The 22,885-nt window shown below is 67.6% G+C and overlaps 3 protein-coding genes across 5 annotated transcripts; 1 reads left to right on the top strand and 2 right to left on the bottom strand.

Annotated features, from left to right (window-relative positions):
- Positions 1 to 8,907: 8,907 nt before the first annotated feature.
- Positions 8,908 to 14,151, top strand: PKMYT1 (protein kinase, membrane associated tyrosine/threonine 1). Its single transcript, XM_056134991.1, has 8 exons — positions 8,908 to 8,991; positions 11,691 to 12,159; positions 12,459 to 12,952; positions 13,028 to 13,134; positions 13,205 to 13,377; positions 13,457 to 13,611; positions 13,876 to 13,956; positions 14,040 to 14,151. Exons 2-8 carry the CDS (start codon positions 11,824 to 11,826, stop codon positions 14,149 to 14,151), a joined length of 1,458 nt encoding a protein of 485 aa, XP_055990966.1. The 5' UTR covers positions 8,908 to 8,991; positions 11,691 to 11,823.
- A 91-nt stretch (positions 14,152 to 14,242) lies between these two features.
- PAQR4 (progestin and adipoQ receptor family member 4) lies at positions 14,243 to 17,096 on the bottom strand. Its single transcript, XM_056135014.1, has 3 exons — positions 16,556 to 17,096; positions 15,346 to 15,567; positions 14,243 to 15,257 (listed from the first exon to the last, which is right to left on the bottom strand). The coding sequence occupies exons 1-3, from the start codon at positions 16,719 to 16,721 to the stop codon at positions 14,824 to 14,826; spliced, it is 822 nt and encodes a 273-aa protein (XP_055990989.1). The 5' UTR covers positions 16,722 to 17,096; the 3' UTR covers positions 14,243 to 14,823.
- Positions 17,097 to 18,265: 1,169 nt separating this feature from the next.
- Positions 18,266 to 21,245, bottom strand: KREMEN2 (kringle containing transmembrane protein 2). 3 transcript variants are annotated; one of them, XM_056134994.1, is made up of 9 exons: positions 20,926 to 21,245; positions 20,658 to 20,832; positions 20,032 to 20,123; positions 19,835 to 19,959; positions 19,494 to 19,647; positions 18,954 to 19,286; positions 18,768 to 18,890; positions 18,614 to 18,692; positions 18,266 to 18,353 (listed from the first exon to the last, which is right to left on the bottom strand). In XM_056134994.1, exons 1-9 carry the CDS (start codon positions 21,011 to 21,013, stop codon positions 18,341 to 18,343), a joined length of 1,182 nt encoding a protein of 393 aa, XP_055990969.1. In that variant the 5' UTR covers positions 21,014 to 21,245; the 3' UTR covers positions 18,266 to 18,340. The 3 variants fall into 3 exon arrangements, with proteins under 3 accessions (XP_055990969.1, XP_055990968.1, XP_055990967.1); XM_056134993.1 differs by having other exon boundaries at positions 18,273 to 18,480; XM_056134992.1 differs by having other exon boundaries at positions 18,273 to 18,480; positions 18,614 to 18,890.
- Between the last annotated feature and the right edge of the window lie 1,640 nt (positions 21,246 to 22,885).

Raw genomic sequence — 22,885 nt, 5'->3', positions numbered from 1 at the left:
GCTGAGGACCCCCAGCCCCCAAGTACCTGGCTGTGGCGGTCTCAGGAAAGGCCTGCAGAGTGGCCCTATGGGGGGCTGGGGCAGGGCAGGTGCCACGACCCCTGGCAGCTCCCCCAGGTCCCTGAGCAAGAACATTCCGACTTGGGACAACATGGGAGGGGGAGACAGGTGGTTCAAGCTCATGCTGGAACTCACCAACTTTCTGGGGCTTCGGGCCCCCACCAACGCCTTGGGGGAGGAAAGGGGGGGGAGCAAGCTCTGGGCTGGTGGGGGGCCACAGGGCAACCTCGGGGCGCCTCTCGGGCTGCTCTGCTTCCGGCCCAGGGCCGTGGGGAGGCTGGAGACCTGTGAGGAGTGTGGGGGTCCGGTGAAACCCGGCAGCCCTTAATGCCCACAGTGGAAGGGTGCAGGATGAGACCCACGCAGACCCCCCAGCCTCCCACCGCATTGGTACCTACGCGGGCTGGAGAGAGGAGCAGGGCTCAGGGCTCCCCAGTCCCCCAGGACTGGGCTCCCCCACTCACCTAGCAGCTGGCCATTCTGCGCTGGGGCTGGGATCTGGGGTTTGGGGCCCCAGCCGCCCCCTTTCTGAGCCGAAGGCCAGAGGAAGAACAGCAAGGGGACCCGCCCATGGCAGGGACCTGGGGGAACGGGGCAGGGAACCCCAGCCTCAGCCCAGGGACCAGAGTGGTTCCCCAGCCACTTCCTAGTCCCCAGGTGCTCCCTGACCTGGCCGGGCACCCTGTCCCATTACCGAGGCCGACCCCTGGGCTGGAGATGTGGATGCAAGGTCAGAAGTGGGGGTTGCCCAGCAGGACAGACTGAGGCAGGGGGAGGGGCAGGTTCCCTCACGTGACCGCTGAGACCTCGTGTCACCCCCAGTCCCTTCCCCTGTGCCCACAGGGGAAGGGACAGAGGCAGAGAAGGGGACTCTGGCCCTCCCCCCATTCAAGCCTTCACCCACCCCCTCTCACCTGGTTGGGGGGCTCCTTTCCCGGGAAAGGCACCAGTGCCCAGCCCGTTCCTGTAAACTAGGGAGATAGGGGGGGTGTGAGGGGAGTGAGGTGACTCAGGGGCACCCCCACACCGCAGACATTCTCAGAGGGCAGCAGAGACCGGACAACCTTGGGCCGTTCTGGTGAGAGCTTGGAGGGCGGGGTGGTGGCCAACAGGTGGGCACTGGCTCTGGGGGCAGGCAGGCACAGATAAGCTTACTCCTGCCACAGGTCTAACCCGCCCCATAGGCCCCACAGCTGGGGGTCCCTGGGCTGGGCCCTGCAGCAGCTCCAGCACAGCCTGGAGCCGGCACCTACCCAGGTCCTCTGTGCCAGCCCAGCTCGCAGGACCCTCACTGTGGGCATCGCCATGGAAGTTGGGCTGCCCTGCAGTCGCCTGGGCAGCTCCCGGAGGGTAGGAATGAAACCCAGGCCCAGGCGGACCCAGCATCATGACTCTTGGCGAAGTCATAGTTTGGGGTGCACGGAAAGGACTTACCTGGTTTCTGAGGCTCCGCGGCCTCCCCCACACCTGCAGAGGAGACGGGGAGCAGGGGAGGGTCCTGTGGTCACACACTGGCCTCCCTGAGAGCTGGGGGACTTGGGCCCCATCCCCCCTCTCCCCTCGACCCCCAGTACCTGCTCCTCCATAGCCATTCTGAGTGCGGGGGAAGCCTGGCGGGGGGGGGGGGGGAAGTGCCAAGCTGTGGGCTTCAAGCCAAGAACCAGGGGTCCTGGCTCCCCCCTCAGCATACTCATCTGGCCCCACTGCCTGGGAGGACCCCCACCCCACTCGGTCTCACCTGGCTGAGCTCCCGGCCCGTTCCCCAGTCCTGGGGGGACGAAAGGAGGGACTGTGAGTGGGGGAGGGGCACCGGGTTCAGGGGAGCTCAGGAGGGGGGAGTCTAACCTGGCTTCTGGGGCCCCATGCCCCCTCCAAAACCTGGTGGAAGGAAAGGGAGTAGGTGAGGGTCCCAAACCAGCAGGCCCCCACTCCCTCAGTGCACAGTTGTTCTGAGGCACAGGGTGGGGGGGACAAACCTCTTTGAGGCTCCTCATCTCTGTCGCCCCCCGCTGGGCCCTGCTGTTACACTGACCCACCCGACTTGGTGCCCCCCGTCCCCCGTTCTGCTTCTCTTAGGTGCCCAGCCCAAGTGCCCACGGCTTTTTCTTTTTCCATTCTGGGCCACATCAGTGGTGCTGGAGACCGTACCTGGGTCTTCCTCCCGTTCAGCCTGTGTCCCCGCCCGCCGAGCATCCCTCGGGGTGCGAGGGCACTCGAGCTGAGGTGGAGTGTGGGTCCCCCGTGTGCCCAGTCGCCTTGTTGCCCCCCCACAGCCTCCCAGGCAAGTTCCCAGCCAGACCCCTGAGTGTGAGCCTGGCCCCTTCCCTTTCGGAGTCCAGGGGAGGCAGCAGTTACTGGGGTGTTGGAATGCGGGGAGACTGCTGGTAAACCGACAGGGAGAAGGGGGGCTCACCTGGCTTCGGGGGCTTTCCGGCGCCTCCAGGGCCTGTGAAAGGGGTGCAGGTGAGGCTCGGTCCAGCCGCCCCCATCCTCCACACAAAGCCACTTGGGGCCCTGACTCCCCCACGCTCCTCCTCTGTCTGCCTGCAGCCAGAGGCTCCCGAAGGGTACCGCAGGTTCACCTCTCCTAGGCGGGGGTGTTTGGGGGGCCCTCCCAGACCTGGAACCTCAGCCTGGCCCACGCCCACCACTCGTGGAGGGGCGCTGGGCCTACCTGGGAAACAGGGTGAAGATGGAGATTGGGCACTCGGGCCCTGCCTCCTGCCTGCTTTGGAAGCCCAGCCCGGTGGAAGGGTGGGGAGGGAGGCCACAGGGTAGGACGGGTGACAGGGGAGCCCCCACTTTGCTCTCTCCCTCGCTGGCCCATGCCGAGGCCATTCCTGCTACAGTGCAGACATGGGGACACTGAACAGGGCTCACCTGTGCTTTTCCGGCCCCCCATGCCCCTCTGTGCCCACCCGCGTCTCACCTGGAAAGGCCCCCGCTGGCAGGCCGGGTCCAGTCCCTATCCCGTGTCCTGGACAGAAGCCCCAGGAGGGTGAGGGCTCAGAGAAGGTGCCCGGGTGGAGGGGTAGGCATGGGGCTCCCCAGCTCCTGAGCCTCCCCCCCCCCCCCACCGCCAACGCCTGGAGCAGGGACTTCAGCTCCCGAGTCCCATTGCTGCTGAGGGCAGCAGTGGGCTCTCCCGGGGTGCCATGGCTGGGTCCCTCCTGAGGTGCCCCCGTCCCTGCCCCCCTGCTGACCGCCAGGCCACGAGTGGGGGGACAGAGGGCACTCACCTGGCTTTCCGGGCTTCATCCCCCCTCCAGTGCCTGAGGAGAGCAGATCAAGTCAGGCCCACTGGAGACCCTCAGATCCTGGCCCCCACCCGCTCACCTGCCCATCCCTACCTGCTCCGTAGCCATTCCGGGCCGGGGGGCCTGCAGAGAGAGACAGGGGTGCGTGGGGGCGGGCTGGGGAGGGGGCCTAGTCGGGGGCAGAGGACACCACGGACTGTCCCCTCAGTCAGCTGAGGCCGTGGGGGAGGCCCGGGATGGGGAGACTCCGGGAGAGCAGAGGGTCCACTCCGGACTGTGTCCCTCCTGAGTGCCAGTTTCCCCTGTAGCCCCGAGGCAAGAACAGCTAGAAGAGTGGCCTCTGCAGGGACAGCAGTGCCCCCTGGCATGGTGGGGCTCCCCAGGTTTTTGCTTCTGCAGCTTGGATGGCCAGCCCTTTGTCCCTCTCAGCAGAGACCCCCCCAGCTGGGGGCTGGGAGCCCCCACTGGGACTACCACTGACAGGGGCCCCTGTCCTGGTGCCCAGATCTGCTCCCTGGCTGGGACAGAGCAGCAGCCCGCCTGTATCTCCCCAGACCAGGAGACTGGGGTCCTGCCTCCAGCCAGGGAGCCCCCCCAGGAGAGGGCATGGCGCCTGCCCCCGCTTACCGCCTTGCAGGCTGGCCCTGGCCAGGCAGAGCAGAAGCAGCGTGATGCGGAGAGTCTGGACGCCCATGGTGCCCGCTGCGATGGCTTGGCTGCAGGGCTTATACACCTCGCCCAGGTCCCCACCTCATCCATCACCCTGCTGACAGGCCCCCCAGCTGACCCCTGGTGGGGGCTCAGGTGTCCGTTGGCAGCTGGTGGGGGGCAGGCGGCACCCCAAATCCAGCCCAAATACAGCTGGGGAGACGGGCCCTGGGCCAGAGGCTGGGGGCCTGCAGCCAGGTGGCCCTTGGGAGAGATGCTATCCCAGGGCCAAGCGAGGGGAGCGCTCAGCCTCTCATCCTGGAGGGAGGTGACATGGGGACAGTCACCCCGTTCAAGCCCCAGCAGGCAGCCCTTCTTGCTGGGCACAGAGCACTGACTGGAGCTCGGGACAGCTGAGCCTGAGATGGGAGTTGGTGTGGCCGGGCACTGCCCTCTGTCCCCCAGTGAGCCTGGACCCCACGAGGCTGGCTGGGCGTGCAGACCCGAGCCCCTGCCAGCTCACTGGGTCCCTGGAGGCCTGGAGAGGGGCCGATACTGGAGGCTTCTCAGATGCCCCTCTGCTCTCCCCACTCCACACCCCACATGCCACCCCCAGACTGGAGCAGCCTCAGGCATGGGCCTGCCCCTCGCCTCTTCTGGGTTCTGCCTGGGTCCAACCCTCGGAGTCTATCCTCACTCCTCTAAAGCTTCAGGGGTCCTGCAGCAAGAGTCCAGCGGGACAGGGCCTTGCATGCAGCTGACCTGGGTTCCATTCCTGGCACCCCATATGGACCCCCAAGCCCCACCAGCAATGATCCCTGAGCTTACAGCCAGGAGTAACCCCTGAGCACCGCCGGATGTGGACCCCAAAGGAAAACAAACAGCACCCCCCCACCCCCCCAACGCTGCAGTGGGAGAGAGACAGTGGGCACAGCCTGGTGGCAGCCGTCCGAGCTGGTCCCATCCCCAAATCCCTGAGCCCAAACACCAGCAATAGAAACAGACCAACTGTGTGGGGACTCTGAGGCAGAGCTCCGGGCTCACAGGTGGGGGGCCGAGAAGGTTCTAGACAGTGAGGGGGCTGCCTGTCTGTGTCGTCCTGGGGGAGGGCAGCCACCCACACAGCCTGGGAGGGCCGAGGAAACAGGTGGGCCAGGCACGTGCCAGGAAACCACCAGGGGGCACGCCCTGTCGACCCTCTGGGTGTGGGCATGGGAAGGCCAGTCAGCCATGCAAGCAGAAGTAACGCCAGCCCCAGCGGCCTGGGGCCGGCGCCAGCGGGGGTGTGAGCCGCCAAATCAAATCGCAGCCCAGGAAATGCTGGCCCCTGCCAGGCAGGAATGCGAGGACAGCTGGGGGCATGTGGGCGCCGCAGGCAGACACCTCCTGAGCCCCAGCTGTTCCCTCCTTCCCAGGCACTGCCAGGCACTTGACCTCTGTCATTGTATTGGTGCCTGTACAGGTAAGAACTGTGGCTGGGGACATGCCACAGGGGCACCCCATAGCCCCCAACCCCACGAGACCCACTCCCACACTGGCGGCTCTGTGCATTTTCTGTTACTGCCACGCACAATCCCTGTTCTACTTCCAGAAGATTGGGGTGGGGGGGGAGTGCATCCCAGTGGTCACTGTCAGAACCTGTGTTGACAGGCTAAGGCCTTGGCGGGTGTAGCCCCCGGATCCGGGGAAGATTTGCATTCTCTGATTATTTGGTTTTGGGGCCTGACCCGACGATGCTCAGGGCTTCCTCCTTGGAGTGCAGGGCTGCAGGGGGGACCGCGCAGTGGGGGGGGGGGGAGGTTAAGGCCAGCGCCTTCCCGCTGGGCTCTGGCCATGGGCCAGGCTTTGAAGCTGAAGTAACATTCCTTGGAATCCTGATCTCTCCATAGGTTTGGAGGTGCCCAGGCTGCGCCGGGCCCCTCGGAGGTTTCCCCGGCCTCCCCGCTCTCAGTCCCTGCCCCTCAAAAGGAATTCCCCGGGGGGCCAGTGGGTGGGGCGGGCTGGCCTCCAGGGACAGGGACTTCCTTAGCCCGAGGCTCTCTCCAGACAGCTGGGGTGCAGGCCCTACCCGGTTGGGGTCCCTAGGAGCAGCGCGGCCGAGACGCCGTCCATGGGCAGTCCGGCTCCCAGTCCCGGATCCCCGCGTCCAGCACGCCCCGGCCAGGCCCCGGGTAAGGGGTGGACGCCGAGGGGCAGCTGCCGGTGCACAGGCCAGACGCACGGGGGTGCGTGCGCCCCAGCATGCTCTGAATGTATGGGGCCGAACCCCAGGAATCCAACGCCTGTGGGGGGCTTCCTCCCGGCAGAGGAACGAAGCCCCCTTCATGAAACTGCGATAAGCACTTCACGAAGGCAGGGAGCGGGGCTGTTGCTGAAAGGGGGCGCCCTGTCCTCCCTGTGCCACTGGGCCCACCTGCTGCCCACTAGGCCTGTAGGGCAATTTCCGCTGCTTTCATGCCCTGCTAAGAGTGTGGGGGGGACCCTCGATGACGGAACAGCGTCCGTGCCAAAATGAAAGCCCATGTCCCCGCATCCTGCCTGAGCTCTGCCTGACTCTCTGGACACTGCAGCCAGCACACCGTTCGGCACATCTTCCCGGAGCATGTCTCCTTTGTTGGCAAGGTGTGTGTTTTTTTTTTTTGGTCACACCCGGCAATACTCAGGGGTTACTCCTGGCAGTGCTCGGGGGACCAGAGGGGATGTGGGGATTGAACCCGGGTCGGCTACGTGCAAGGCAAACACCCTACCTGCTGTACTATCACTCCAGCCCAAAGATAGAGGCCCTCCCGTTGATCATCGATTTGCTCGAGCGGGCCCAGTAACGTCTCCATTGGAGACTTTGTTGTTACTGTGTCTGGCATAGCCCAAAGATGTGTGTGTTTTAAGGGGTGAGGTTTGGGTTCTCGGGAAGCCAGGCAAACCGAACAATGCTCAGGGCTGACTACCGGTGACCCAATTCAGGGATCACTCCTGGTGGGGTTCAGGGGACAACAAGGGCTTTCAGAGATGGCACCCAGTTCAGCCGTGTACAAAGCAAGTGCCTTTGTTACTGTTCTATCACGCTGGCCCCTGGAAGCATGTATTTTGAATGAAAAAATGTCTTCTAAGTTATTTGACTCAGACTTTCAAGAATGGGCAGTTGGCATCTTGCTTGTTCGAGGCCCTGAGTTTGATCTCAGGTATCAAAAATTAAAATTAAAAAAAAAAAATGGGCAGTTGGAAGGGGGCCTGGATCCAGGGCCTGGAGACAAGTTGGCAAAAGGAAAGGCAACTCGAGGAGCTGGCCTGTTTCCCCGCCTCCTGGGGACAGGCAGGGGTCCCAGAAAAGGAGCACTGTCTGCCAGAGATGCTAAGCAAAGGAAGGTCGCATGGAGTTGGGAAAGCAGCACTCCCCCAAACTCTGGGTCTAAGCCCAGGGCCAGGCCCTGCAGGGAGTATTCACTGGGTGCAGGCTGAGGCGCTGGGAAACTGCAGGTGGCCTTAGAGTCTGCGGCCCCATTTCCCTGTACCCTCTTAAACAGGAGGAAGCAGCACCCCCAGCAGTCTATGGGGGGGGGTGGTGGTTAACAGCAGCGCCTGTGTGCTCTGCTAAGTCCTCTAAGGGGATCATCAGCTGTTATAGGAGACTAAAGCAGCTCAGAAAGATGAGCACATCTCCAAGGTCACTTTGCCAGGAAGAGCAACGGGGGGGGGGGGGGGGGGGGGGGCGTGGGGGGGGTGTTAAGGCGAATTTAAGCCTCAAACGGCAAGCCTGGAAAGGGACCTGAGGTAGTACAGGCGTTTGCTTCACATGCAGCTGGACCCTATTGCACCCCCAATAACTACACTATCCTGCATAACCCCTGGGTGTGGCCCCAAGAAATCCCTTCCCCTAAAAAGCAGATTGGGAAGGGTAGCCTCACAGGCGGGCGGAGGCTGCCCTCAGGGCCAGGGGGCGCCCGACCAGCAGTCTGGGGGGTCTCCAGGAGGCGGTCGCGTGTTCTGGCTCTCGTAGTCGCTCGTTCCGGGAGCGGGGGGCTGTCCGTCCCCGATGCAAAGCACTGCGGGACTGAGCGGAAGGCGGCGAGCCCGGACTCCTCTGAGACTCTGCTGGGTCCCCAGTGACCGTCTCTTGGGGCACTTCCGGGACAAGCTACTGCGATCCTCACGGCAGAGGCGCGAAAACGAAGCCGGTCCGGCGAGAGTCGGGGGCTGGAGGTCGGTGGGGGCCCGGGGCTCCGCCGGCAGGGCCTCGGGATGCCAGATTACACCCCGGCCGGCCGGCCCCGCCGCCGCCGCCGCCGCCGCCGCCTCCCCGGCAGCGCCCAGGAACCTGCGCCTGCGCCTGCGCTCTGCCGACGGAGCGGGGCCGCGGCGCGCACGCAGCGACGTGGGGCGGGGCCCCGCTGGACGGGCGTCTCTGATAGGCCGGTCCGGGGAGGGGGCGGGGTAAGAGGTGTTTCTGGGCGGGGCTCCGAGGCCGGTTTGGAATTTTTGGCGCGAGTCAGCTCCGCGCGCGTCCACGGGCGGTTCCCCCTCGGGAGAATCCTTCTGCCTAGGCGTCCGGAGCCGTTGACGGCGGACCCCGACTCGTCTGGCTCCTCCGAGGGCTCCCACGGCCTCCACCCACCCGGAATCGGGGACTTCACGGAGCTGCGCCCCGCCCTCCCGGCCCAGCTGAGTCCAGCCCGGGGCGCCAGGGTTCTCGGGCGGGGCCGCTCTCCCCGCTGCCCCCCGACGGCCCAGCAGGTCAGCCGCCCCCCACCCGCCCCTCCGTCTGCTCTGCGTCCCTCGGGGCTGTCCCTTCCGGCAGCGCCGGCAACCCCGCGTCCCAGGCGGTCCCGGCCTTGCCAGGCTTGTTCCTTGGGGTCCCCTTTTCCCCCCGCAAGTGCCCCCCTCGCCTCCCACCGCCGGTCCCGCCCCATGACTCACTCGGTTCGCAGGGTTCCCCGCGCCCGCGGAGGTGGCCGAGCCGTGGCCCTGCCCGGCAGAAGCTCACAGTCTAGCGCGTAGACCGTGGTCAGCACACGTGTCCGGCCGAGAGAGGGTGAGACTCCCGGTACTGCGCCGCGCCGTGCGCCCCGTCCCGCCCCTGTAGGAGCTTCTCTGCCAGGCAGGTCCCTGGTGCTTGAAGCCAGGATTCAGGGACCTGAAAATCCCCTCAAAGGTGCCTGTGTTGACCCCGAGCGGCTGCGACTCGCGCCCAGGACCCCACCGCGGAGCTTGCCCCCTCTCGCTTCCTCCTGACTCTGGCCTTTTGGGGGCTCTTGATACTTTGTGGCTGCCCTAAGAATCTGTATCTTCTCCCTTTTATTTTCTTGGGTTTGTTTCAGTTATTTATAATAGGTGCCGCCCCCCCCCCCACTGAGTCCTGAGGCTGCCGTCAGTGACTGCCCAGGTCCCCCCTCCAAATGCATGTGTGGCTGGAGTTGGGAACTCAGACAGCTGCAGTCCCTGAGGACTGTTCTGGTTATGGGCGGGGCCTGGATTCAGAATGTCTCCCGCTTGGGGGCCAGAGAGGTAGTGTACTTCAGGTTAAGGCTCTTGCGTTGCATACAGTCGACCTGGGTTTCATCCCCCGACACCCCATATGGTCCCCCGAGTCCCTCTGAGAGTGATCCCTGAGCACCACAGGATGTGGCTCAAAAAAAAACAATGTCTCAGACTCAGAACTGCGGAAATTAGGTGGACAAATGTGTCTATTGAGGGTGTGTGGGGGGGGGGTTCAGTGGCGAGCACAGGCTTTCCTGTGACACGCTGGTCCCGGCACCCAGACACAATGGCAATGCCGCCCATGGGCCTGGGACATCATCCTGTAACTGCACTTGGCCAGCTGTGTTGGGGACTCCAGGTGACTACACACTTAGGGGAGCAGCTGGGGACACTTTCTGGGTCTTGAGTGGTTGGAGAAGACTCTACCGTCCCACTGGTCACTCTGGGGCCTAGTCTATTCACTGGGCACCAGGCAGCAGCTCTCAGGGTAGTGCTCAGGCCTTGCACACAGGTCCCGGTCCCAGTACCACATGGTCCCCTGAGCACTGCCAGGAGTGACCTGCAGGGAAGAGCCAGGATAGCCCCTAAGCACCTCCAGACAAGGCCCAAAAGACGAAAGATAAACAAGTCTGAAACTAATTGGCTGGGAATGTCGGTTAGTTTCTGAACTCCGGACTCTCGGCCTTCATCCATTGTTGGAGCCTGTTGGTTCGGGGTGGCTGTGACAGGTAGTTTGGACTCGGTGTGGCACTTTCTGCTTCAGCTGGAAGAGCTTCCCACCTTGCTCCGTCTCGTCTCTGGGTCCTAGGCAGGAAGTGCTGGGGGTTACTCACGGTGGCGTGGGCCAGGTGGCTCGGGGCCTCTCCCGGGCCCATCTTCCGTTCCTTTAACAAGCCGTGAGAGGAAAGGGAGAGGAGTTTGCTGTATGCTCTGACTTCCTGCCTTCTGCGACTCCTGTTCCCAGATCGTTTTCTAGTGGTCTGCCCTCCTGTTGCATGCTCGAGCCCGGCCGTGTCAGGGCACACACTGGCAGGCTCCCCGCCTGGCGCTCTTCCCAGGAGACTGAAATGCATTTTGGGATCATATGTTCCCTCTCAAACGCTTGGCTGTTCTGCGCAGGCAGGTTTGCGGTGGCCATGCTGTCGTGGGGCAGCTCTACTGTGTGCGCCCCTCGCCGTCCGGTCCCACTGACAGGCCTGGGATGTGCCACCACCATCCGGCCTCCACTTGGAGTGAAAGGCAACACTTAATCCCAATGCGATCTGCAAAAAAACCCCTTATGTTGGGGTTTACCAGTGATTCGAGTTTGTCTTCCTCCTCTCAAGATTTTCTCCCTATTTGGGACTTCAGCACTTTGGACATACTGTCTCTCTGGGAGGCACTCTGAACCCATCCTGCATGCATTCGGTCTTCCCATTCCTGGCTCGGGATCAAACCCGGGCCTCACATGTGCCAGCATGTCACCACCACGTAAGCCACATCATCACACCCCTAGCACTAAAATTTGGTTTCCGGAGCAAGGCAGCTTTTTGTGTTTGTGTTTTGGTTTTGTTTTTGACTGTACTAAATGGTGCTCGGGGTTTACTCCTGTCTCTGTACTCCTGGAGGGCTTGGGGGGACCATATGGGGTTGCTGGGGATAGAACCTAGGTCAGCTGAGTGCGAGGCATATGCCCCCCCCCCACTGCTCTCTCTCCGGCCCCAGACCTGCATGATTTGGAGGGTGGACTCCTCCCTTCTTTCAGGACAATATGAATCATAAGCTCGGTGTCCCTGGCCTCTCCCTGGTTAGGATGCTGGTGACCACTACGGCAGGGAGTGACAGGGACCGTGCCCCGGCCTCTGCCTGCCTGCTCGCCTCCCCGCCGTGAGGCTGGAGCTGGGACTGGGTCCAGCTGCTGGGCTGACGAGGAACCTTTAGCCTTTGAGTAGGGGGCTGATGGAAGGGGGGCTGGGGGGCGCCCCAGCCTCCCATTGTGTTCTAATATTATCAATTGTTTTGGGGGCTCCCCATGGTGCTCAGGGGCTACTCCCAGTTTGGTGCTCTGGCCTTGCCTGGGCTTGCCTCTGCAGCTCAGCAGGACAGTGGGAAGCCACGGGCGAGCCTGAGCATCCTCACTGAGAACGCACAGAGGAACCTTCTGGATTCAGACCTTTTCTGCTCAGGTCAGCCATCAGTGTGCAGCCTGGCCGCTGGCCATGTCTGCCCCATGCCCACCCTCCCAGCGCTGAGCCCCTCTGCCTTTCCCAGCAGGTGCTTGGCGGGCTCGCCTCCATGTCTGCGGCTGACTGGGAGTGTGGCGTGGACTCGGATCGCTCCCACGGACCCGGCGCCCCCTGAGTGCCCGCGCTGTCCTGCCCCTCCCCTCGGTTCTGCCGCACTGGCCATGCCTGTGCCCACAGAGGGGACCCCACTCCCTGTCCCCGTCCCAGCCTACTTCCGCCATGCCGAACCCGGCTTCTCCCTTAAGAGGCCTGGGGGGCTCAGTCGGAGCCTCCCGCCCCGTCCCCCCGCCAAGGGCAGCCTCCCCTTCAGCCGGCTCTTCCCAGCCCGAACCCCAGGCTGGCACCAGCCGCAGCCCCGGAGGGTGTCCTTCCGAGGTGACATCCCAGACACGCTGCAGAGCCCCGGCTATGACCCCCGCCGGCCAGAGTCCTTCTTCCAGCAGAGCTTCCAGAGGCTTGGCCGCCTGGGCCAAGGCTCCTACGGGACAGTCTTCAAGGTGAGGGGCAGGCTGCGGCGTGGGGGCCCCTCAAGGCTGCTGCTCTCGCTCCTGGGGAGCAGGAGCTCTCCCTGCCGTGCGGGGAACAGGGTGCCGCCCGAGGGCCGGGAGATGTCTACTCGATGGGGCCTCCGTCCCTCCAGCCCCCTCTGCCCTGTGCCCGTAACCAGCTCTTCTCATGACAAGGGTCCTTGCAATGTGCTCGGGCCCCATCCACGCAGGTGGCATCTTTGTGGCACCTGCCGCACTGTACTCGGGGTGGTGCCACTGGGGCCCTGCCACCACCGTCTCCCTCGCAGGTGCGCTCCAAGGACGATGGGAGACTCTATGCAGTGAAGCGCTCCGTGTCGCCCTTCCGGGGCCCCAAGGACCGGGCACGCAAGCTGGCCGAGGTGTGCGGCCACGAGAAGGTGGGGCAGCACCCGCGCTGCGTGCGGCTGGAGCGAGCCTGGGAGGAGGACGGGCTGCTCTACCTGCAGACGGAGCTGTGCGGCTGCAGCCTGCAGCAGCACTGCGAGGCCTGGGGCGCCGGCCTGCCCGAGGCGCGCATCTGGGGCTACCTGCGCGACACCCTGCTGGCCCTGGCCCACCTGCACAGCCGCGGCCTCGTCCACCTGGACGTCAAGCCCGCCAACATCTTCCTTGGGCCCCGGGGCCGCTGCAAGCTGGGAGACTTCGGGCTGCTGGTGGAGCTGGGGGCGGCGGGCGCGGGTGAGGCCCAGGAGGGCGACCCCCGCTACATGGCCCCCGAGCTGCTGCAGGGAGCCTACGGGACTGCTGCTGACGTGTTCAGGTGAGGGCTACCGCCCAGACTGGGGGTGGCTGGGGCCCGCGTGCCCCGCCCGACCCGTCTGTCCTGTCCCCCCAGCCTGGGGCTCACCATCCTGGAGGTGGCCTGCAACATGGAGCTGCCGCGCGGCGGCGAGGGCTGGCAGCAGCTGCGCCAGGGCCACCTGCCCCCCGACTTCACTGCTGGTGAGTGCGGGTAGGGGTCCACGTGCAGGTGCGGGCCCCGCCGCCCCCCTGACACCCATGCCCCGGCCAGGCTTGTCTCCTGAGCTGCGTTCCGTCCTCGTCATGATGCTGGAGCCTGACCCCAAGCTGCGGCCCACCGCTGAGGCGCTGCTGGCCTTACCGGCGCTGCGACAGCCGCGGCCCTGGAGCGCCCTGTGGTGTGCGGCGGTGGAGGCCTGGCGCCGAGGCCGGGCCCTTTGGCAGGTGAGCGGGGATGAGGGGGGATCGGCAGGGCGGCCGCTGCCCTGCCCACGCCCAGCCTCACCTGTGCCCTTTTCCACAGGCTCTGGTCACCCTGCTGTGCTGGCTCTGGCACGGGCTGGCCCACCCTGCACGCTGGCTCCAGCCCCCTGGACCCCCCGCCACACCGCCCAGCTCCCCGCCCTGCAGCCTCCTGGACGGCGGCCTGTCTGGCACCTGGGACGATGGGAGCATAGGGTGGGTCGGCCAAGCGCAGGGATACTGCTGCCTCTAGAGCCCCCACCCCCTGCCCGAGTGTGGTTAAGATGCAGCTGCCAATGGGCAGCCTGGCCCCGTCAGGGCACTGCATGGCAGCTGGGCAGAGGTGGCTGTGATGCCCAGGAGCACTGCCCTGACACCCTGTGTCTTCCAACTTTGGGGATGCCTCATGGTGACCACAGGGTCCTGGGCCTGTGCAGATGGCCTGGCCTCCCCGTCCGACCCGCACCCCTGTACCTGCAGGCCTTCGCTCTCCCCAGAGATCCTGGCCAGGGCTGCCAGCACCACCTCCACCCCCCGCAATGGCTCTGCCTCCCGGAGCAGGTTGGCGCTGAGGTGAGCAGGGGCGGGCGGCGAGGGGGGCACCGGGGCCTTCAGGTGCTGAGTGTGGCCTCTCCCCTCCCCAGGGACGCCCTGGACCTAAGTGACATTGACCCCGAGCCTGCACAGGGCTCCTTCCCCTCCTTTGAGCCACGAAACCTCCTGAGCCTCTTTGAAGAGACCCTAGGCCCCGCCTGAACCCTGCCTTCACACGACCCTCTGGAAATGCCAGCAGCCCCGACGCCCCCCGATGCCCCCACGGCTAATAAAAGGTGTCTGGATCTTAGGCGTTTGCTTGGCGGCACGGTGCTTCCTGCCTTTTATTTCCCTTGTGGGGCCTGGTTCCGCTGGCAGCCGGGAGCCAGGGTGCGGGAGGTTTCCTGAGCGGGCGGCCTGGCAGGTAGGGTGCGCAGTCAGCGTGGCACTCAAGGTGGAGGCCCTGGGCCCGGGTCTGCGTCCAGGGCCCTCTGCTCTTCGTGTCTGCCTGGAGAAAGCAGCTGCCCCCTTCCCGGCCCTGGCGGGAGGGGCAGGTCCCACTCGAGCCCCTCGCTGAGTCTGGCAGCAGGGAGAGGGCTGGCATGCAGGCGGGTGGTAGGGCCCAGGCGCTGGTGTTTCGTGTGGGGCTGGGAGGACAAGGGCAGGGAGGAGGTGGGGCTGCGGGTCCCCAAGTCCCTCCCTTTGGCTCAGTGCTCCCATCAGAGAAGGTAAACTGAGGCCAGGGAGGGAAAAGCTCTCTTCCAGGCGGGCCGTGGAGGAAGGCAGGGCGGGGAGGCTGGCGCTCGAGACGGGGAGCTTTCTGGGGGCCCGCCCCTGCAGACCAGCCGCAGGAGGGGAGCGGGCTGGCGCGCCGAGGGGGCTGGCCTGGGCGTCTCAGTCGGGAGGGCAGGCGTGGTGGGCGGCCCAGAGCAGGTCGGGCACGACGCCTGCGTGCAGCTGCAGGATGGAGCCCACGCTGAGCAGGTGCATGATCTGGTGCGAGTTGCCCCAATAGTCGAAGCGGCCTGGCCCCCAGCGTTCAGGCAGGCGGGCGACGTTCACCAGCCCCCCGAGGAGGGCCAGGGCGTCCATGCGCAGGTAGCAGGGCAGAGAGCCAGGGGCTCCTGAGCCCAGCCCCACTCCCCGGGCCCCGAACACCAGCAGGCGGGCACCAGCCTGCCAGCCGAAGGCCCGCAGCCGGGCGCTGGTGGACGGGGCGGTGAGGGCCTGCCAGCCAGCCACGCCGGACAGGATGCTGTAGCCCAGCAGGGCGGCGGGGCGCAGCCAGGGCCTGCAGGCCAGCGTGCAGTGGATGATGGGCAGCGCCCCTGCAGAGAGAGAGGCAGAACAGGATGAGTCGGAGCCCCCAGGCGCCTGGCCTGAGCCCCCCAGGCACCACCCCCCCCTCCGGCTCACCGAGGGTGTTGACGAGGCAGACCCCACACATGTCCAGGGCCAGGAGCCGTGCGTACACTGGGCTGCCCCCTTGGTGGCACATGAAGAGGTGATAGAGCACGGAACCCGCAGGGGGTGCCAGGCAGGCCACGCAGTGTGTGCCACCCAGCCAGCCGTCCTTGCCCAGCTGACCCCAGGGCATGGTCATGGGCAGCAGCACCAGGAAGCCCAGCAGAGCCAGCCCTGGGGGAGGGAGAGACAGCTGCAGCACGAGACACGGCCTCTCCCAGAGGGCCCCGCCACAGACCCCAGGGCAACCAGAGCAAGGCGGGGCTTTGCTCACAGGTGGGCGAGGGTCAGGCACTGTCCCCCCTGGTGTGGCTCAGTGACCTCTCGGGTGACCCAGCCCTTGAGCATGGCCCTGGGCCAACTCCGAACTCAGCTGCATCCCCTCAGCCCAGACCAGGGCTCGGGCCCCACCATCTGCTGGGGGTGTGATCTCTGGGGGACTCAGCTGGACACGGGGCAGTGCTTGGGGGCCCCAGCCCCTGTGCTTCCAGGAGGGGCAGGAGCCGCGTGTCCAGGCTCTGGACCTCCCAGGACTCCCGGCCAGTGCCTCCTGCGGCTCCAGAGTGGGCAGAGCCCTGAGGGCTGTTGGCTGTCCACTCTCAGGCCCGGTGGCAGTCCCCAGTTAGGTCAAGTGTCACGCAGGGCACGGCAGCTCAGGGCCCCTCTCAGGCCTGCGTGGGGCGGCTCAAGGACGGGCAGGGCTGTGTCAGCAGAGCTCAGCGGGGCGGCTGCGGAGGAGGGGCCGGCAGGGGAGGGGGATGAAGGCTTCGCCACCAGGTGGAGCCCCGCCGCTGCGAGGGACTGGGATCTCGGGTCGGGGCGCGGGGGCGTCCCCTTCTGGGGCCCCTCCCGGCCTGAGCCAACACTCATCTCCAGGACGGTGTCCAGGGCGGAGATGAAGGTAGCAGCCACCAGGCTCCCTTTCCGAGGCTCGGAGGGGCGAAGCGGGCAGCCCCGTGTCCCTCCTGGTCCCCGGGGCCCCTCGCTGGGAAAGCGGAAGCGGGCAGCATCGTGCGGGACAACAGCAGCTTTGTCACCGCGGCTCCTGGCCGTGCCAGGGTCCGGGTAGCCGAGGACCCGGGCGCTCGGGCGCTCCCGGGCCTGCTGGTCGTGGGCCCCGCGCGGGCGGCGCGGCGGGTGCGGGGTGCGGGGTGCAGCTCACCGTGAGTGTAGATGTTGCCCAGTTCATTGTGCAGGTAGAAGAGGCTGCGCAGACAGCCCGAGCCGCTGCTGGCCGGCCGGTAGCCGGTCAGCACGAACTTGTTGAACTGCAGGTGCGGCGGCGAGCTGGCCCAATCCAGAAGGCGCGGCCCGGCCAGGAACGCCATGGCCCGGCCCGGCGCGGGTGCTCCGCGCTTCTCTGGCCCCGGGCCGCCGCCTCAGTGGGGCCGCCGCACCCCGAGGGTCATCGCGGCCAGCAGCCGGGCGCTCGCCCGCTGCCCAGCGCTCGTCCGCGCACGCGCCAACCCGGGGGTCCCGGCCCGCGCCCCTCGCGCGCTGCGCACGCGCGGCCTCCGCGCCCCCACGCCGCCGGGCGGAGGCGGCGGCCGCGTCCCGGGCCGAGCGCACTGCGGCCGAGTCCCCGCGCCCGGCGCGCCGCAAGGACAGTTGGCCGCGGCCGCAGCGACCAGGAGTCTCCCCGCAGCCGGGACTACGGGCGCGGCCGGACGCGGGAGGGGACGCCAGGCTCCGCCCCGGCTCCTCGCCCCCGCCAGCCCGCCACCGTTTCGCGCGCCGGGCCGCGGACGTCACGCCGCGGGGACCAATGGGCGCGACCGCCGGGAGGCCCCGCCCCGGGCCCGCCCGGCCATTCACGCTCTCTGCAGAACGTCTGCGGTCCGGCCAGATTTGCGCGGCTAGGCTGTCGGCGAGACCCGACGTTCTGCGTCCCGGCGGCTCGGGCAGGTGGGCCCGGCGCCTGGCGCGCCCCGCGGGGCGAGCCTGGGTTTTCCGCGTGACCCCCTAGGTCCACGCATCCCTGGTCACTCCTCCTTCGGGTCAGCACAGTCACGCCACCCAGCCCCACCCCGAGTAGGGCTCTGTCCAAGGTGCTGCCGGCCCGGGCCGGTGAGACGGGTCAGGTCTCGCGCCGGGACCCCTCGCCCCCACACTCCGGGCCTGACCTCCCCCAGGCCGCTGCCCCCCTCCAGCGCAGCAGGGCGCCTCGAGATGCCCGCTCCCCCGAGCGGGCCTGACGCGCCCGGCGCCCGCCGGCGAGGCCCTGCCCTTTGGGCCAAGTTGGAGCTGGGCTTGGCCAGACCCGCTCTGTTATCGCCCACGAGGCGCACCTTGGGCCCCACCCGGGACAGGACGGAAACGGAGGGGAAGATAGGGCAGGAGGCCAGGGGAGAAAGGGCGGTCCTTGCCGGGTTCCTGCAAGGCCCTCGGAGGGCAGCCCTGGGTCTCCCCCGGGGACCCCGCCCACCCCGCTCCTGGGGCCCAGCGAGGCGGCGCGCGGAACGCCCAGCCCGCGCTCCAGCACTCAAAGCCTAGCTCCTCCTACCACGAAGAACGCGCCTCGCCCTGTACCAAAATAGGTCATTTATTCAGTCCCGGGCGGCCTTGCCACCACTTTTGCTGCTGCCTCTCACAGCACATCGGGCAGCAGTCCAGGACCACCCCAAGGGAGCTCAAAGACCCCCAAGTCAGAGCATCCGTATCCAAGTCTGTGTACGGAGAAGCGGCTTCCTCAGCCAGTGGTTTCTGCTGGCCGCCGAGGCTGGGGCCAAAGGCCCGTCTCCAGCCCCAGGGCTACCTTCCCGTCCGAGCCACGCTGTCTCCCGCAGAGGCGACCGAACTGTCCTGGGGTGGAAGTACGAGGCAGACGACGGCATCGTGTCGCAGGTGTCACCCCGCTAGCGCTGGAGGAGGGTCCTGAGTCACAGCGCAGAGATGAGCGAGCGCAGGGAGCTCTGGCTGGAGGCGCTCAGAGGCCGGTAACTTGCGGCTAGACCCTCCGCCTGGGGGTCCCCGGGGGGGCAGGGCAGGGTCACCCCTCGAGGCCGGCGGTACCACACGGCCCAACTTCTCCCCGGGCCCGAAGTCCCCTTGGCTTGGGGCCCTTTTCCCGGAGCCAGCAGGCCGCTCCTAGGGAGGGAGCAGAGGTCAGCTGAACCCGGCGCTCTCGCCCGCGCGTGCCTGGCTGCGCCCGGGGCCTCCTCCCAGCCCGGGCCCCTCACGGACCCCAGCGCCCCACCAGCCCCCGCCCCCGCACGCGCACCGTCGGCGCAGCAGCGACAGCAGCGACAGCAGCAGCAGCAGCAGCACCGAGACGGCCGTCACCACGGAGAAGACCCGAGCTGCGGGACAGGGCGCGGTGAGCGCGGCGCTCGGGGAGAAGCCCCCGGCTCCCCCCGCCGGCGCGCCCGCCTCACCCCCCATCGCCGCCCCTGCCGTCCCGGGGCGCGGGCTGCAGCTCGCGTTGGCCCCGTCGGGGGGCGCTTCCGGGGTCCGGGCCGAGCCCCCGGGGGGCGCGTCCTCGGCGGCGTCCTGCAGGCCTGCGGAGAGGGGTGTGAGGCGGGGCGCGCGGGGCCGGGGCCGGGGGCGGGCGCGGGCCTCACCGCGGTAGGTGAGCGCGAAGCCCTGCGCGTGGCCGCGCGCGTCGCTGTGGAAGGCGAGCAGCAGGGCGGGGGCGCGCAGGCGCAGCGGCCCGGGGGGCGGCGGGTGCGCGCCGTCGAAGGCGCGGAGCAGGCGGCCCGAGGCGGCGTCTCGCAGCTCCAGCCGGTCGCGGGGGTCGGCCAGGTCGAAGAGGCGGAAGGTGAGCTCCAGCGCGGCGCCCGGCGGGCCCAGCTCCCAGCTGCAGTTCCGGTCCGGCCCGTACTCGTCCGGGAAGTCCGGGGAGTAGATGACGCCCTGAGGTGCAGTCCAGTTGCCCTGGCAGGAGCCCACGGACACTGGGCAGGACGGGGGATCAGGAGTGGGAGAAGGGTCACTTGGGGACCCTTCCCCGCTGGACCCCGTTCTCAGCCCCTCCCCCTCTCCAGCCCCGCCCTCCATCCTGGGCCAGTTCCCGTTCCCCAGGCCCAGCAGACGCACCTCATCTGCCCATCCCAGCCAGGGCTTCCCGGGAGCTCCCACAGCCACGCAGATCCCGGTCTCACCTTCATAGATGCCCAAGCGCCCGTCGCCTCCACACAGCTGGCCTGGGTGGCCGAAGCAGATCTGGTCACAGTCGGTGGCCGGGGCCGGGCGTCCACGGGCCAGGTCGCTTTCAGTGCCACAGAAGCAGGCATAGCCGGCCTCCACACCTGCCAGCTGGGGACACAGACTGGGTGGCCACAGGGGCAGAGGCCCAGTGGGCTAGGGAGAGCCAGGGCCGGGTCCGAAATGGGAGTGGAACTAGACACTAAAAACCAGCGGCGAGGTTTGACACCGGAGTTGGGAGCTGATGTGGGTCGAGGGGTCCAGGTGAGGGTCACTAGGCTGGGTGGGTGGTCAGTACCTGGTAGCCCTTCATGCGGCAGAAGCGAAGGCACACCTGGACGGTCAGCTTGGTTGAGGTGCCACTGGGGCCGCTGAGGGCGGGGGGTGCCCCCGAGTCCATGAAGCAGCCCAGGTAGCCTGGCACTGGGAAAGGGCCGCCCAGTCACGCTCTCTGGCTTCCAGAGCCAGCCCAGCACTGCCACCCGCCCAACTCACTGTGGCATGTGGGGATGTCGCAGTAGCGCCAGTAGATGCCCTCCTCCGTCTCGGCCACGTAGCACCACGGCTGCACGTCACCGTCTGGGTTCCTGCAGCGGCGGGGCAGAGTGGCCAGGGGTCTAGGAGTGGCCATGCCCTCCAACCTCCACCCCTGCCTCCCCAGGGCCTGTGCAGTGATGCTCCTTTGCTCCTCTCCCGTCCCTTCAAACGCGACCCTTCAAACGGGGGTCGATTGTGGGGGTGACCGTGTGCGGGGTTGGAAGTCCTCAGCAGCCGAAGGCTGGTTTTAGGCCTTCAGCTGTTGCTAGAATGTGACCTCATGTCCGAGGACTGTGAAGCCACTGTCTGGTCTGCAGCTTCCCTCCCCCAAGCCCACCAAGAGTCTGGGCCATGTTAATCGCCCTAAGTACAGACTTGGGGACTCCGCAGAGCAGTGCCCTTCTGCTGCCCCACCAGCCCCTACAGGGGCTATCCCGGGTTCGCCCTGAGATGAGGGCCAGGGGCGGCCCGGTCCCCTTCCCCACAGGCGCAGGAAGAAGGTGGCTCTTTCTGAGGCCCCCTCGGCGGCGGGCAGGATTCGGGGACCCCGCCCGCAGCGCCCAGAGGCATCGCCCGGCGCTCACCGGCAGAAGTTGTGCGCGCCCAGCCCCCAGCGGCCCTGGGGGTCGCTGGCGCTACTGTAGCTGTGCTGCTGTGTCTGGTCCCAGAAGAGGCAGGGTCGGCCGGCGCCGCGCGGGCCCGTGCGGTTCTGGTGCCCGCGGTAGTCGGCGCCGTTCACCTGGAAGCACTCGGACGGGCCTGCGCGCCCAGGCGTTGGGGAGGTCCCGCCTTTGCCCGGCCCCACGCCCCAAACCCACCCGCCGCGTCAGGCCGGCCCGGGCGCGGACTCACCTGGGTTCTGCAGGCTCCCGGCCGAGGCTCCCCGCGGCCGCAGCAGCGGGAGGAGCAGGAGGAGGCGCGGCAGGGCCCGGGTCCCCATCGCCCCTGGCCCACGCGAGGTTGCCCTGGCTTGCGCTCGGACTGTGCCACCCTCGGGGTCACTCCCGGGGGTCCCTGGCGGCCAGGGCGGGGTAGTCCTCGGACCGCCAGGCCAGGCTCTACTCGGGGCGGCGCTCTCCGACGGGGGCCGGGGAAATGCCCCCCGGAGCGTCGGTCTCCCGCGTGTCGGCCCCGGAGGCGGCTCCCGGCCCCTGCCCTCAGGTGGCGGCGTGTCCCCCAGGGGGGCTCCGGCTCTGCCTCGCGGTGCCTCCACACTCGCCCTCTCCCACGGCTGCTCTCCGGGTCTAAGGCGCGGGCTCCTGCCCACCGCCGCCTCTCCGCGGGGCCCTCCCCGGGCCCTCTCCCCGCCCCCCGCAGCCGGCAGGCCCCTCCCGAGACGCGAGCGGAGGCAGCAGGTCCAGACGCCTCCCACGCCCGCCCCCTCTCCCCCACCCCGACCCTCGGGGTCCCGGGCGCCTCCCCTTCACCTCCTCCCGGGCTGGGTGCAAGTTCGAGCTGGAGCGTGCGGAGGAGGCGCGGCCAGGCGGGTGGACCGAGGCGCCCGTGCTCGGCGCGCAGGAGTCCCGGCCGCACGCGCGCACGCGGCTCGCCTGGTCACCGGGTCATTGCCCGCCTGGTCCCGTCGGAGGAAGCGTTACGCCCAGCCCCCCGCGCCGCACCCGCGAGACGGCGGCAACCGGCACCACCGCGGACAGGCAGGGCCAGCTGGTGGCCGGGAGGAGGCAGCTGCGCCCCAGTCCGCGTCCCCTCCTCTCCGCCCCCTTCTTTCCCTCGGACCCCCAGTCCAGGCTCGCTGGAGCCGTCCCGGCGCGGTGGAATTCCCCCAGCGGTGCCCACCCCCCAAGCCGGCGGGGGAAGGGGGGAGCAGGCCCGGGCAGGCGTGGGGGGAAATTCCCCGCCCCCTCCCCCTGGGCCCGGCTCCTCCGCGTCCTCTGATCTTGCAGAGCAGCCCGCCCGCGGCCCCGGGCCTTGGGGGGAGGCCAGCGCAGGTGCGTGGGAGGGCGGGGGCCGGCGGGGGGCTGGGTGGTGGCCCGACCCGCGCCCCGCCCACCGCTTCGCTGGCTCCCCAGTGCCGCCTTCGCACCCCGCACGGGGATCCCGCAGAGGCCGAGGGGCCCGTGGCCACGGGTTCCGGAGGGCTTGTCTAGGGAGGTGGCTTTGCCAAGTGGCCCCTGCAGACTCCTGGGGAGCCATGTCCCAAGGGGCTGAGGCTGTTGCTGCCAGGCACCTGGGCACAGAGGCGGAGTGTGGGCACCGCCGTATGGTCTCGGAGGAAGGGACCAGATGCGCGGGGCCGTTTTGGCCCGGGCAGAGGGTGAACTTGCGTCTGTCTCTCCGGCGCGGGGTGGAAACCCAGTCTAGGATTTCCAAGTCTCTACACACATCTCTCCCAAGCTGAGTCACTAACAGCCCCCCAGCACTGCCAGCTGTAATCCCCCCCCAAGCAAACCACAGCAAAAGAGCAAAGACAGAGAGCGGGAGATGGAGGGGCTGGGGGAGGGCACGTAGGGGGAGGCAGCCAGGTGCTCCGGGCTGCTGTGGGTGGTCTGCGGCCCCCACTCAGGCTGGAAGGTCACCCATGAGGAGCCCTTAACCCGCAGAGGGGAGCAGCTCCAACAGTTGGAGCAGAGGAATCTGGGGGGTGAAGGCTGAGGTGAGGCTGGCGCAGAGCCCCCAACCCAGGCATGAGCCTTCCTCACTGCAGCCTAGCCCTGGGGGTTTTCAGGGGACTCACATGACTTGGGGCTGAGGCTGTTGGTGAGGAAGGGTCGTCCTTGTCATATGACACCATCACAGGCTGACAAGGGGCAGCACCCCTGCGATGCAGCCAGGTCCTGAGAGAGAGCCTCCC

This window comes from Sorex fumeus, unplaced genomic scaffold (assembly GCF_029834395.1).
Source record: "Sorex fumeus unplaced genomic scaffold, SorFum_2.1 ptg000110l, whole genome shotgun sequence".
NCBI lineage: Eukaryota > Metazoa > Chordata > Mammalia > Eulipotyphla > Soricidae > Sorex > Sorex fumeus.
This window is presented reverse-complemented; position numbering and strand designations above follow the sequence as displayed.

Excerpts from the sequence above, each read along its gene's own strand:
- PAQR4 (XM_056135014.1), bottom strand. The coding sequence starts at position 16,721 with ATGGCGTTCCTGGCCGGGCCGCGCCTTCTGGATTGGGCCAGCTCGCCG. Across the intron at positions 15,568-16,555 it reads GGGCAACATCTACACTCACG|GGCTGGCTCTGCTGGGCTTC; the intron begins GTGAGCTGCACC and ends TCCCTCCCCCAG. Across the intron at positions 15,258-15,345 it reads CTGCCTCGTCAACACCCTCG|GGGCGCTGCCCATCATCCAC; the intron begins GTGAGCCGGAGG and ends CTCTCTCTGCAG.
- PKMYT1 (XM_056134991.1), top strand. The coding sequence starts at position 11,824 with ATGCCTGTGCCCACAGAGGGGACCCCACTCCCTGTCCCCGTCCCAGCC. Across the intron at positions 12,160-12,458 it reads CCTACGGGACAGTCTTCAAG|GTGCGCTCCAAGGACGATGG; the intron begins GTGAGGGGCAGG and ends TCTCCCTCGCAG. Across the intron at positions 13,378-13,456 it reads GAGGCCGGGCCCTTTGGCAG|GCTCTGGTCACCCTGCTGTG; the intron begins GTGAGCGGGGAT and ends CCTTTTCCACAG.
- KREMEN2 (XM_056134992.1), bottom strand. The coding sequence starts at position 21,013 with ATGGGGACCCGGGCCCTGCCGCGCCTCCTCCTGCTCCTCCCGCTGCTG. Across the intron at positions 19,287-19,493 it reads GCGCTTGGGCATCTATGAAG|TGTCCGTGGGCTCCTGCCAG; the intron begins GTGAGACCGGGA and ends CGTCCTGCCCAG. Across the intron at positions 18,891-18,953 it reads CTTCGCGCTCACCTACCGCG|GCCTGCAGGACGCCGCCGAG; the intron begins GTGAGGCCCGCG and ends CCCTCTCCGCAG.